The sequence below is a fragment of the Eucyclogobius newberryi genome, unplaced genomic scaffold, assembly GCF_026437365.1.
Source record: "Eucyclogobius newberryi isolate DKJ021-1_F unplaced genomic scaffold, fEucNew1.0.hap1 SCAF_9, whole genome shotgun sequence".
NCBI lineage: Eukaryota > Metazoa > Chordata > Actinopteri > Gobiiformes > Gobiidae > Eucyclogobius > Eucyclogobius newberryi.
The window spans coordinates 35610948-35624154 of NW_027316532.1; the positions used below are offsets into that span (position 1 = coordinate 35610948).

The 13207-nt window shown below is 43.9% G+C and overlaps 1 protein-coding gene across 1 annotated transcript; it reads right to left on the reverse strand.

Moving 5' to 3' along the window:
* Nucleotides 1-393: 393 nt before the first annotated feature.
* Nucleotides 394-4364, reverse strand: LOC140353422 (cytochrome P450 2J4-like). The gene is made up of 9 exons (XM_072437978.1): nt 4109-4364; nt 3414-3576; nt 3198-3347; nt 2646-2806; nt 2319-2495; nt 1906-2044; nt 1528-1715; nt 1104-1245; nt 394-622 (listed from the first exon to the last, which is right to left on the reverse strand). Exons 1-9 carry the CDS (start codon nt 4307-4309, stop codon nt 447-449), a joined length of 1497 nt encoding a protein of 498 aa, XP_072294079.1. The 5' UTR covers nt 4310-4364; the 3' UTR covers nt 394-446.
* Between the last annotated feature and the right edge of the window lie 8843 nt (nt 4365-13207).

Here is a 13207-nt window from a genome sequence, read left to right on the forward strand (position 1 = left end):
AAGTTTTTGTCTGTGTGAAACATCTTAAGGAGGTCACTGTCCTAGTTGAGAGCACAGACAAAAACATGCTGACCAAAATTGTGCAACAAATCATTTGATCACATTTTAATGTCAAAAATGTAGAAACATTATCAGTTTATTTTCCATTTCATACTTCAAATGCATTTGAGGGGAAACCCATTTCATGTTTGTGTCAATGACAAATACAGTTCTTCAGGGTTTCGTCATTTTTTTACAAATGTGGCATGTGGCTGCCATAGCAACACTTGACTAGTGACGTCAGTAATGGTTGGAACAAAATTGCTGATGAAAAGTTTGATTATATTTATTTGATTGTTTACAATGTCATAGAAAACATTGCAAAGCATGTCAGAGGTTCTCATTTTATATTTGATTCAAGCTCAAACACAGTAGTTTTTAGTTAGTAAAATGCCTCATCATGGAGATTATCTGAGTTTGACACAAAGGTTGTAGGGCTTTGGAGTGCGCACAAAGCCCATGTCAAAATCCAGAGTGGGCTGCTCTCCCTCGGGTGCAAAGAAGGTGAACTGCTGCAGGAGCCCAGAGAAAAACAGGAACAACTCCATACGAGCCAGCTGTTCACCCAGACACACACGCTTACCTGACAACAGACAGTGTTCAGCGTAAAGGTTCTATCCACAACAGACAGACATACATTTTAAACCCATTCTTAAGTTGATGTTTACAACAAATACCAAATTGTTATTACAATGTGTCTCGTTAAAACACTTGGGACTGAATGAATGTGTAAAATAAGACATTCAATTGGACTTTAAAGTATCTCATTTAGAAATAATATTGAGTCATTGTATATGTTTAAAGAATTACAAATGTAAATCCTCTATTAACCCTATTCTGCACGCATCTGCATACAATTGTATGAGGAGCAGTAAGACACTAAACACTTATTATATTTTCAGCAGAAATGTGACCATTTCAAATAATAAATCATGTTAAACACGCCCAAAAATGTGTTCATTTTTCCATTTACTCTCCTTTTTTAGCACCTGGCTTGATAAATAATGCTTACTTATAGTAAGGAGCCAACAAATTTGACAATATTTACTGAATCTAAAACCAACCAATAGAAAAGGGCAGGAAGCCGTCTCTCTTCCTGAATTTCCCATTTTCATCCAGAAAGTGCCCAGGGTTGAAGGTGTGTGGTGATTCCCACATCGATGTGTCATGAAGCACCGAGTCTAAGTTACCAACAACCATGACACCCTAAAAAGAAAAGATAGATTTAGACACACTTTCATGTATTCAAAGATTAATACATTATTATAGGTAAACTACTTTACATACGTGAAAGTTTAAAAAAAAAGCTTATATATAAATAATATTAAATCACTAAAAACCTACCAAGATGCAGTAAACCAGACCAGCACGCCAGGTATTTGTTTTAAATGTAGATACAATTATTAAGAAATTAAGGAAGAATAAAGATGGAAATGTGGAGAACTCTTCTTAGAGTTAAAGAATAACTTTAGTCAGTAAAGAGCAAACCTTGGGTATGGTATAATTCTCCAGAGTGGTCTCTTTAGTGGTCATGTGCACCACATTGAGGGGAATGATGTTTCCCATTCTCTGCACCTCGTGGATCACTGCGTTTGTGTAGTGCAGATGGTCTCTGTCCTGCATTGAGGGCAAGCGAGACGACCCCACCACCGCATCAATCTCAGTCTGGACCTTCTCTAAAACAGGAAGAAAGTAACCACTTTTTGTACATTTTTTTAAGTTAACAGAAAGGTGGTTCCAGATAATATCAGATTACTAAAAGTAATAACAGTGAACCAAATACAATTGTGACTTTCTGAGTCTCTATGTTTATTCTTGGTCTGTAATATTCAGCCCTGGACAAAATGCTTCCAATATCAAACCCACCTTGGATGTGCGGGAAGTGAATCATGTACAGTAATGCCCAGTTCAATGTTGTTGTGGTGGTCTCTGTGCCAGCAACAAACAAATCCATGGCAGATAAACATAAATTCTTCAGATCAAATCCAGCCTCTTTGTCTTCTTTCTGTGGATGAAACAAACACATGTATTATTGGTTCATTATCGGCATGAAGAGAATTTAGTTTATGGAGTAGAAAAAGGTGATTTAAAGTTGAAATTTTGAGGTAGTTAAAATCAAGCATTAAAATTATTAACATTTTGTTTATAATTATAAAACATTTGTACATCTTTAATAGAAAAGGCTAAAATCTGGACTAATATCCAACAAAACCTACATCTAAATGAGCAACTTCCCCCATATAATGTGCGGCTGGTGCTGAGCCTTTGGCATCACCTACCTCTGATATTACTGAGAGGAAGCAGTCGATATAGTCTCGTGGATTCGATGGGTCGTGGGATTCTTTGTGTTCATCAATCCTGGCTTGAACATAGTCGATTATGTTTTGAGTCAGAATGAAAATCTTTTGATGAGGTCCAGGGAGGCTCTTCATCAGCCAGGGGGCGACATTGTAAATCTATAAGAACAGGTACTCACATTCTGTACTAATTGTCTTTGTAATGTTTGGTAAAACATGAACATTTAATAAAACATAAAACAAAAAGTCCCGTTTTTCTTTTGTTGAACTGATAAGTCCCATGGACACTGAATGGGACAGAAAACTGACCTGGGCCCAAATGCTGCCCTCTTCTTTAATAAGGACCTTGAAGTCGAGCAGAATCTTCTGATGCTGCTTGTTGTTGTATTCCATGCGTTCACCAAACACCAAACAACAGATGATGTTTGACACAGCCTTGTTCAAAGATGTGTGAGGGTTAATGACTTCACCTGTAACAAGCAACAACAAAGAACCATTAAACAAACCAATACCATCTTTGTGTTGACATTTGATTGAGGTGAGAGTCTTGGTGACTTCGAATTGGTCTTATCACGGACTTATCACTCTCCTGCCTAAGGCCCATAGCTAAGGGGAGAGGCCTAAAGGCAACTTGTGTGTCTACACCCTGACACGCCAGAAGTGTAACGGGCTTTCAATGTAAGTTCATGTATAATCGCCCAAAAAAAGCTGTACCAATCATCTTGAGTGTCCCTGGGGTGCCCTTTGTGGGAGAAATGATTAAAACAAAATTAGGGGAATTTAGAGGCTCCATAAAAACAATAATTTGTTGCTAATAAAAATAATGAAAAGAAAATGTTACGCCTGTGATGTGTGTAGTACCTTTCTGTTGAGCTAAAACCTGGATGAGATACTGGCACTCCTGTTGAATGGCCGGTTCCAGCGACTTCTTGCCCAGACCAAAGTTTCTGAGAGTGTGAAGAGCAAACCGCCTTTGCTGCTTCCATAAGTAACCATTGGACGCCACAAGACCTGAATAAATGAATAAAACATGAATAAATGGTAAAGTATTTTGTTTTTCCACATTTGAAAACACACCTGAATTCCCAATCAGATCTTCAAAAATAGGTAAGGTTGGTCGGTCCACGTAGTCCTCTCCTCTGACGGCCAGAGCCTCTCTCACAAGTCTGTATCCGTTTATAACAACCATTTGTCCCCCAAACAAACGAAGGCTGAAGATGTTCCCATATTTCTTGGCAAACTGGAGAAGCAAAGGAAATAGTATTTATTCCAAGTACCAGGACAATACATGAAATGTGTATTGTGTTGTGTGTGTGTGTGTGTGTGTGTGTGTGTCTGTGTCTGTGTCTGTGTCTGTGTCTGTGTCTGTGTCTGTGTCTGTGTCTGTGTCTGTGTCTGTGTCTGTGTCTGTGTCTGTGTCTGCATGTGGGTATAAAGTAATTTTATGAACAACAAATGCTTTTGTCAAGTTAAAGTTAGTGTCAGAAAACTACTCTTTTTGTCCAGGCTTTATTCAAGGGAAAGTGCAGTGTGAAATGAGAATGAGACCGGAGAATAACACAGCAAAGTGTCCACTACAACCACCAGGGAAGTGTTTTATTGGATCAAAAGTGTACTTCAGTATATGAGTAACTACCATGCTAAATACTATCAACCTTTGCCTGAAGTGGAAAGTAGAAACAATCAAGTTGAACTTTCCTCTCTGCAGCGTCTGGGAGAATGATCAGTCGTTGGTTCGGGGGTGTTAGTGTGTGGGACGTCCCGCAGCTTACCTGAGCAAAATCCAGGTGAATTGTTGAAGGTTTAATGCGAAGTACGTCACCAAAAAACGGAATCGGCCATGGACCAGGAGGATAGTCTTCAGGCCGCCAGTATTTAACAAAATCGGCAAAAAGAGCAAAAATGAATAAAAATACCAAAACGCTTTTCAAATCTAGCCATTCCAGCCCAAGCACCTGAAACAAAGCCTCCATCTCTGAGCAGTGTGTGTCGTCTCTGTTTCGCTGCTGCACAAAAAGCACATGTTACACAACTGCCTTTGGAAGGAGGGTCCTAACATCAAAGTGACTCAGCACATTATTGCACTCGGCCTGGCTGGACAAATGAGCTTTTTATTATTATCAAATTGTCAGCTTTCAATAGCCTTGTCATTTTGGAGTTTCTTCAACCTGAACAAAGACGCAAATTTTGCAAATTCATCATTATAAGCCACATTAACCTTTGACGCATATCTGTGGCCTAAGAGTTTTATTGTTGTTATTTAAGGTGCAGCAAATTAAAGCACATAGCTACTAAACTGAAATAGAGGACTGATATGCTCCTGAGTGCGTAGGCTAATAAATGTCTAAATTATTTTGATAGCAGCTGGGTCAAATTTGACTAGGAGCTGATAAACCACATGCACCAAATGTAAGAAAGACAGGGATCAAGATTCTATACACATCCCCACCTGCCACAGTCACAACCAATGGACTAACATCACAGCGCTTCACACTACACAGGGCGACAAGGCAAGGATGTCCACTCTCTCCGTCTCTAGTCACAATTTTTATTGAACCCTTAGCAGCAGCTATCCGCCGGAACCCATCAATCAAAGGTATTGAAACAACACAAAATCTCACTTAATGCAAACGATATACTCTATGTATACAAGAACCTCAAACATCTGTTCAAGAAATAATCAAAACAATTCAGTCTATCAAAAAAAATCAACTATCCATCCTCCCACTACATAAAACCAAATGGGATGTGGCATCCCACCAATCACCCATTCCATGCCATGATCACATCACTTACCAAGGTATTAAGATTTCCTCCAACTTCACACCACTGCAAAAGACAATAGAGGAAAACTTACTTAGATGGCTCAACCTTCCCCTCTCCATAATTGGCAGCAATAAAGATAAACTTGTTAATTCTCAATGATCCCAACCCACCCAACACTCACCTGGTTTAATCACTAGACTCCATTATCACTCACTTCTATTGGAAAAAAACCCACCAAGGATTAAACTTAGTACACTACAAAAAAACAAAGCTCAAGGACTAGAAGCACCACATTTTCAATATTACTCATTGGCTAACCAACTACAATACATTTACAAATGGACTCACCCCCCCCAATCTGATATTATATGGCTAGAAATAGAACAATCATTATACAATGAAGTAAATATAGCGGACATCCCATTTCTCACCAAATCAATAAAACGACACACATGCTTTAATGCTATAACCATAGCCTCTACTATGACAGCTTGGTGGAAATTTTACCAAGTAACAAATTCCAAACTTGCCCCATCTAACTTCACCCACTTTCAACCCTGGATCAACCCTGACGTCTTAAGCAATAAAAAAACCACTCAACTTTCCCACATGGGCTGAAAAGCGTATCACGCACATTGAACATCACACCGAAGAATCCCTAAAAGCATGGAAAAGTTGCCTGCTGTCCTATAAGCAGGCTCTGCGTAAGGCCCAAACCAGATATTATTCAAATCTAATAGAAGTCAACAAAAGTAACACTAAATTCCTTTTCAGCACTGTAGCTAGGCTAACAAACTGTCACAGTGCAGTAGAGCCCTCAATCCCAGCTTCTCTCAGCTCTGATGATTTCCTCCTATTTTTTAACAATAAAATAAAAACAATCAGAGATAAATTAGATGAAATTACCCCCGCTATTAGCCCTGAACTAGCCCAAGCTGTAAATCTAACGTCCCATATAAATCCACCTGTAAACTTAGAAAGGTTCACAGCTGTTGATCAAGCAGAGATAACTTCAGCCATTATGTCCTCTAAAAGCTCAACTTGTGTCCTAGACCCCATTCCAAGCAGACTCCTCAAAGACATTCTTCCCCTAATTATAGACCCTATTCTTAATATAATAAATACTTCACTCCAAAGTGGCTATGTTCCACAGTCCTTCAAACATGCAGTCATTAAACCTCTTCTGAAAAAGCCTAATCTAGATCCCGACCTATTGGTAAACTACAGACCTATTTCAAATCTTCCCTTCGTCTCTAAAATCCTTGAAAAAGTTGTAGTAAACCAGCTTTGTCGCCACCTGCAGGACAATAACTTATTTGAAGTTTTCCAGTCAGGGTTCAGAGCCCACCACAGCACTGAAACTGTACTAGTTAAAGTCACAAATGATTTGTTATTAGCCGCTGACGATGGACTGGCCTCAATCCTGCTTCTGTTGGACCTCAGCGCAGCGTTTGACACCATTGACCACAACATTCTACTGCAGAGGTTAGAATGTGATGTAGGTGTTGGAGGAACAGCCCTCAGCTGGTTTAAATCCTATTTATCTGATAGGTTCCAATTTGTTAATGTAAACAAGAGCTCCTCACCATGCTCTAAAGTAATTTACGGTGTGCCACAGGGTTCGGTACTCGGTCCAATTCTGTTTACTCTTTATATGCTGCCATTAGGTAACATTATCAGAAAGCATGACATTAACTTCCACTGCTATGCAGATGACACTCAGCTGTATTTATCAATGAAACCTGATCAGAGCGATCAAGTAGACAGACTTAGTACTTGTGTGAAGGAGATAAAAACCTGGATGACACTAAACTACCTGCTTCTTAACCCTGAAAAAACCGAGGTCATTGTGCTTGGCCCTAAGCATCTACGAGACGCTCTATCTGAGCAGATAGCCACACTGGACAATGTCAGTGTAGCCTCCAGTTCTACTGTAAGAAAACTTGGAGTCTTATTTGACCAGGAGCTCTCATTTAAAGCTCATATAAATCAAGTCTGTAAAACAGCCTATTTCCATTTGCGCAACATCGCCAAAATCAGAAGAATCCTGCCTAAAAGTGATGCCGAAAAACTTATCCATGCATTTGTAACGACTAGATTAGACTACTGTAACTCCCTGCTTGCAGCGTGTCCTAAAAGCTCCATAAAAAGCTTTCAACTGGTTCAAAATGCAGCAGCAAGATTACTAACAGGAACAAAAAGAAGAGAGCACATTACGCCAGTGCTGAAGTCTCTTCACTGGCTCCCCGTCGAGTCTAGAATCAAATTCAAAATTCTACTCTTGACCTACAAAGCCATAAATGACATGGCCCCATCCTACCTCAAAGATGCTATAGAACCATATCATCCAAACAGAGCTCTTCGCTCTCAGAATGCTGGCCTTCTGGTGGTGCCAAGAGTCTCTAAAAGTACTGTAGGAGGTAGAGCGTTTAGCTACCAAGCTCCTGTGTTATGGAATCAGCTCCCGACCCATGTTAAATATGCTGACACAGTCTCTTCCAGCTCGCCTCAGTCGGTCCCTCATCTGCCTGAAGAGTGGGTCCAGCTCGACTCAGACGGTCCCTCATCTGCCTGAAGAGTGGGTCCAGCTCGACTCAGACGGTCCCTCATCTGCCTGAAGAGTGGGTCCAGCTCGACTCAGACGGTCCCTCTTCTGCCTGAAGAGTGGGTCCAGCTCGCCTCAGTTGGTCCCTCATCTGCCTGAAGAGTGGGTCCAGCTCCAGTCTCCTCGTGTCCGTCTGTCCGTCTGTGAGAGTCGGATCTCTCCTTCACTGGAACTCCTCCAGGTTTCTACACTTTTTTCCCAAAGAGGTTTTTTTTGTAGTTTTTCCTGGCCGAGAAGGAGAGTCTAAGGACAGAGGACCCTGGGACATCGTCCCTCGCCACCACAGACATTGTCTGACTCCATCGCCACCACAGACATTGTTGATTCATTTCTCCCTGTGGCCCTCAGAGGCAACTGTTGTTGTGATTTTGGGCCTTACAAAAATAAATTGATTTGATTTGATTTGATTTGAACATATTTTTAAAAACAACATATTAACAACATTTCCACACTTGGTCCAGGAGTTTGGCATCAGGAACAATCTTCTTTTCTTTTTTTTTTAAACCTACAAATCAAATAATCAGTTACGGAGAAAATAAAAGTCAGACCAACAAATTTAGAACTCCCACCTATAATATGAGACTTGATTAACATCTCTTCTCCAAAGAAACTTCTCTCCAAAACATACAAAATAGGGCTATTGTAACACTAACTTAAAATAATACGCATGTGACTGTCAGAAGTGACTAAGTTCGGCCACAGGAGCTTGTGGGGAAAAAAAGTAATACAGGAGGACGTTGCGGTATAAATTGGATAAATTGTATTAATATAAATAAATATAAACAAATATTCAAAACAACAAAAAGGTTTCCAGCAAAGTTCTGTTCCTTTGGGTTCTTAAGTTCAGTTTGTAGGATTTAAAAAAAAAGTGAATATATTCCGAGTGAAACGAAAAAAAAATATTCCAACTTAGGGTGTCCGTATCCGGGGAAAAAACAAAGGGTGATCCTACCAGATTCTCAGTTCACATGGGTCGCTCGCCACCTCTTGCAGAGGATAAAAATCAGGGGGTGTCAGGGGGGAAAAAAACCTGACCATTGAGTCTTGGAATGATCTGTAACCGCTTCAGTTAGTTGCGAGACGTTTTCAACAGTTCACAACCAGACGTTTCAGTCCACAGCCGGAGCAGGAAGCGGAAATGGCTTGGTGGTTCGGCCATTTTTATACTAGCGCCCCTTGTGGTTGGGCCAATCAAAATGTATTAGGGGGCAATGTCAATAATTGAGAACCAAATTTGAGACATGGGTTACACTATGTATGTTTGATAATAAACCAACTTTGAACACAGGCATAGCTTTGAGTAATGGTTACCTGTGGAAGAAGCAAAGGAAGTTCGCCAACACCCATCTACGTTATTTTGGAGAAGGACAGAGGACCCAGGAGAAGTACATTGAACATTTGAATTTTTTGTTTTTTTGTAAATGGGTGAATTTTGTAGTTTTCAAAATAGTGTATTATAAAAACACACTTTGTCAACAAGGAACTAGGAACCGAAAGCAGCGTGCTGATTGGCTGCACTTGGGTGGTCCAGGCCTGTTTCATTTTACTATCTGAAAAAGCTCTTCTACAGCCGTGCACTTGCCTGAAAATTGTTGCACGTTGTAGTAATTAATAAGCATGTAATATTATAATGCATTAATAAACCTTTCAGGGTTATGCATATTTGACACACGCACACACACACACACTGCACATTCTTGCTCTGTCTGCTTGTGTCCGTCTCCCCTGATCAACTTCTCTGTCTGGGTCGAGGGTCGCACCTCACGACCATATTAGGAAGTGGAAGGTACAGCCTGGTACGGCTGGTGCCAGAGAAGATCCACCTTTTTATGAATATTCATATTTTTTGGCCTGTGTGTGAGAGGCCCCCCAGACGAGGAGCGGACGTCTGATGGGAACTTGTGAGGGACAGGACATACGTGTTTTAATCTGTTAGTTTTGTAATCATACAGAATAAATTCTTTTATTTTAACCGACCATATCTTGTCTTGTTATTCTCAGTATATTAGAACCTAACAATGTGAATACAGATAGTAATCATTTGTGCTAAAGAGTTTAAAAAGCTAGGAACTTGATAGAGATTTAAAAACCTAGCCTTGATGATAAATATTCTTGGTAATAATCGTTGAACACCTACCGTGGTATCTTTCCTCAGTTATATGATGTGTTCCCTGGTCTGATGAAGCACTTACCGGGGCCACATCACACAGTCCACAAGAACTACTATCAGATCCTGGACTTCCTGATGCAAGAAATAAAGAAGCACCAAGAGGAAGTAAACCCGGACGACCCTCGCGACTACAGAGACGTTTACCTGGGAGGGATAGAGAAGGTGAGATTGGGCGCAGGTAAAATCACTATTATTAATCTGCAAATGTTCTGGTTTAATTTGATGAATATAGCCGGATAATGGATGTGGTTACTTTAAAGAAGGATTATTGTTAAATATTAATGATAATGATATGAAAGGTTTCAAGAGACGGAGCAGATGACTACTCTTGAATCCTTTGATGTCATGGACCACACCTGGATGGATTGGTCAAGGCAGTGTATAACGACTGTAGAAGATACAGTATATTTTCAAACTTTACCTGCACTACCACCACTTCAGTTTCATTGAACTATTTTAAATGTTTTGATTAACTGAATAACAGTAACATCCTTTACTTTTTTAGAAAAAGGTGGACCCCTCGCTGGCTTTAACCTGGACACTTTGCTGGTGTGCACCTTAGACCTGCTGGAGGCTGCAACTGAAACAACTTCAACCACTCTGCGCTAGGCCATGGTCCTAATGATGAACTACCCAGAGATACAGGGTTAGTTATCCAAGCTGCAGTTAACCCTAACCCCGGGGGACAAGAGGGTCCCTTCGCCTTGGGGTGGGGGACAGGTCTCTCACTGTTGTGGCGGCCTACGGGCCGAACAGCAGTGCAGAGTACCCGGCCTTCTTGGAGTCCTTGGAAGGGGTACTGGACAGTGCACCGACCGGGACTCCGTTGTTCTACTGGGGGACTTCAACGCCCACGTGGGCAATGACAGTGACACCTGGGGAGGGGTGATCGGGAAGAACGGCTTCCCCGATCTGAACCCGAGCGGTGTTCAGTTATTGGACTTCTGTGCTAGCCACGGATTGTCCATAACGAACAGCATGTTCAAGCACAAGAGTGTCCATCAGTGCACATGGCACCAGGACACCCTAGGCCAGAGGTCAATGATCGACTTTGTTGTCGTATCATCTGACCTCCGGCCGCGTGTCTTGGACACTCGGGTGAAGAGAGGGGCAGAGTTGTCAACCGATCACCACCTGGTGGTGAGTTGGATCCGCTGGCGGAGGAGGAAGCCGGACAGACTTGGCAGACCCAAGCGCATTGTGAGGGTCTGTTGGGAACGTCTTGCGGAGCCCTCTGTCAGTAGGGTATTCAACTCACACCTCCGGGGGAGCTTCTCCCATGTCCCGGGGGAGGCTGAGGACATTGAGTCCGAGTGGACCATGTTCTCCGCCTCCATTGTTGATGCGGCTGTGCTCGGAGCTGTGGTCGCAAGGTCTCCGGTGCCTGTCGTGGCGGCAACCCCCGAACCTGGTGGTGGACACTGGAATTAAGGGATGCCGTCAGATTGAAGAAGGAGGCCTATCAGGCCACTCTGGCTTGTAGGTCTCCTGAGGTCATTGACAGGTATAGGCAGGCCAAGCGAGCCGCAGCTCGTGCTGTCGCAGAGGCAAAAACCCGGGCCTGGGAGGAGTTCGGGGAGGCCATGGAGGAGGACTATCAGTCGGCCCCAAAGAAATTCTGGCAATTGTCCGGCGCCTCAGGAAGGGGAAGCAGTGCTTCACCAACACCGTTTACGGTGCGGATGGAGACCTGCTGACCTCGACTAGGGATGTCGTCAGACGGTGGAAGGAATACTTTGAGGACCTCCTTAATCCCTCAGTCACATCTTCCGTAGAGACCGGGGACTCAGAGGCTGGCTCATCCATCACCCAAGCTGAAGTCACTGAGGTTGTTCGCAAACTCCTCGGTGGCAGTGCTCCGGGGGTGGGTGAAATCCGCCCTGAGTACCTAAAGTCTCTGGATGTTGTAGGACTGTCTTGGCTGACACGTCTCTGCAACATCGTGTGGCGGTCGGGGACCGTGCCTCTGGATTGGCAGACCGCGGATACAAGCGGTTCAAGAAGGGGGAGGGTGTGTGCCAACTACAGAGGGATCACACTCCTCAGCCTCCCCGGTAAGGTCTATTCCAAGGTACTGGAGAGAATCCAACCGATAGTCGAACCTCGGATTCAGGAGGAGCAGAGCGGTTTTCGTCCCGGTCGTGGAACACTGGACCAGCTCTATACTCTCCATCGGGTGCTCGAGGGTTCATGGGAGTTTGCCCAACCAGTCCACATGTGCTTTGTGGATCTTGAGAAGGCTTTCGACCGTGTCCCTCGGGGTGTCCTTTGGGGGGTGCTCTGGGAGGGCTGTCCGGTCCCTGTATGACCGGAGCAGGAGCTGTGTTCGCATTGAGGGCAGTAAGTCAGACCTGTTCCCAGTGCATGTTGGGCTCCGCCAGGGCTGCCCTTTGTCACCGGTTCTGTTCATCATTTTTATGGACAGAGTTTCTAGGCGCAGTCAGGGGTCGGAAGGTGTCCGGTTTGGGGACCACAGGATCTCATCTCTGCTGTTTGCAGACGATGTTGTCCTGATGGCTCCAAACCCGGACCTGCAACATGCACTGGGACAGTTTGCAGCCGAGTGTGAAGCGGCTGGGATGAGAATCAGCACCTCCAAATCCGAGGCCATGGTTCTTGACCGGAAAAAGGTGGCTTGCCCTCTTCAGGTGGGTGGGGAGTCTTTGCCCCAAGTGGAGGAGTTCAAGTATCTCGGGGTCTTGTTCACGAGTGAGGGAAGGATGGAGCGTGAGATCGACAGGCGGATCGGTGCAGCGGCTGCAGTGATGCAGTCGCTGCATCGGACTGTTGTGGTGAAGGAGGAGCTGAGTCGAAAGGCAAAGCTCTTTATTTACCGGTCGGTCTACGTTCCTACCCTCACCTATGGTCATGAGCTTTGGGTAATGACCGAAAGAACAAGATCGCGGATACAAGCGGTCGAAATGAGTTTCCTCCGCCGTGTGGCTGGGCGCTCCCTTAGAGATAAGGTGAGGAGCTCGGCCACACGGGGGGAGCTCGGAGTAGAGCCGCTGCTCCTCCACGTCGAGAGGAGCCAGCTGAGGTGGCTCGGGCATCTGTTCCGGATGCCTCCTGGGCGCCACCCTCGGGAGGTGTTTCAGGCGTGTCCCACCGGGAAGAGGCCCCGGGGAAGACCCAGGACACGCTGGAGAGACTATGTCTCTCGGCTGGCCTGGGAACGCCAGTTGGAGGAAGTGTCTGGGGAGAGGGAAGTCTGGGAGTCCCTGCTCAGACTGCTGCCCCCGCGACCCGGCCCGGGTTAAAGCGGCAGAAAATGGATGGATGGATGGATGTTTAAGGTGCATCATCTTTCTGCAGGTAAGCGTGCGTGTT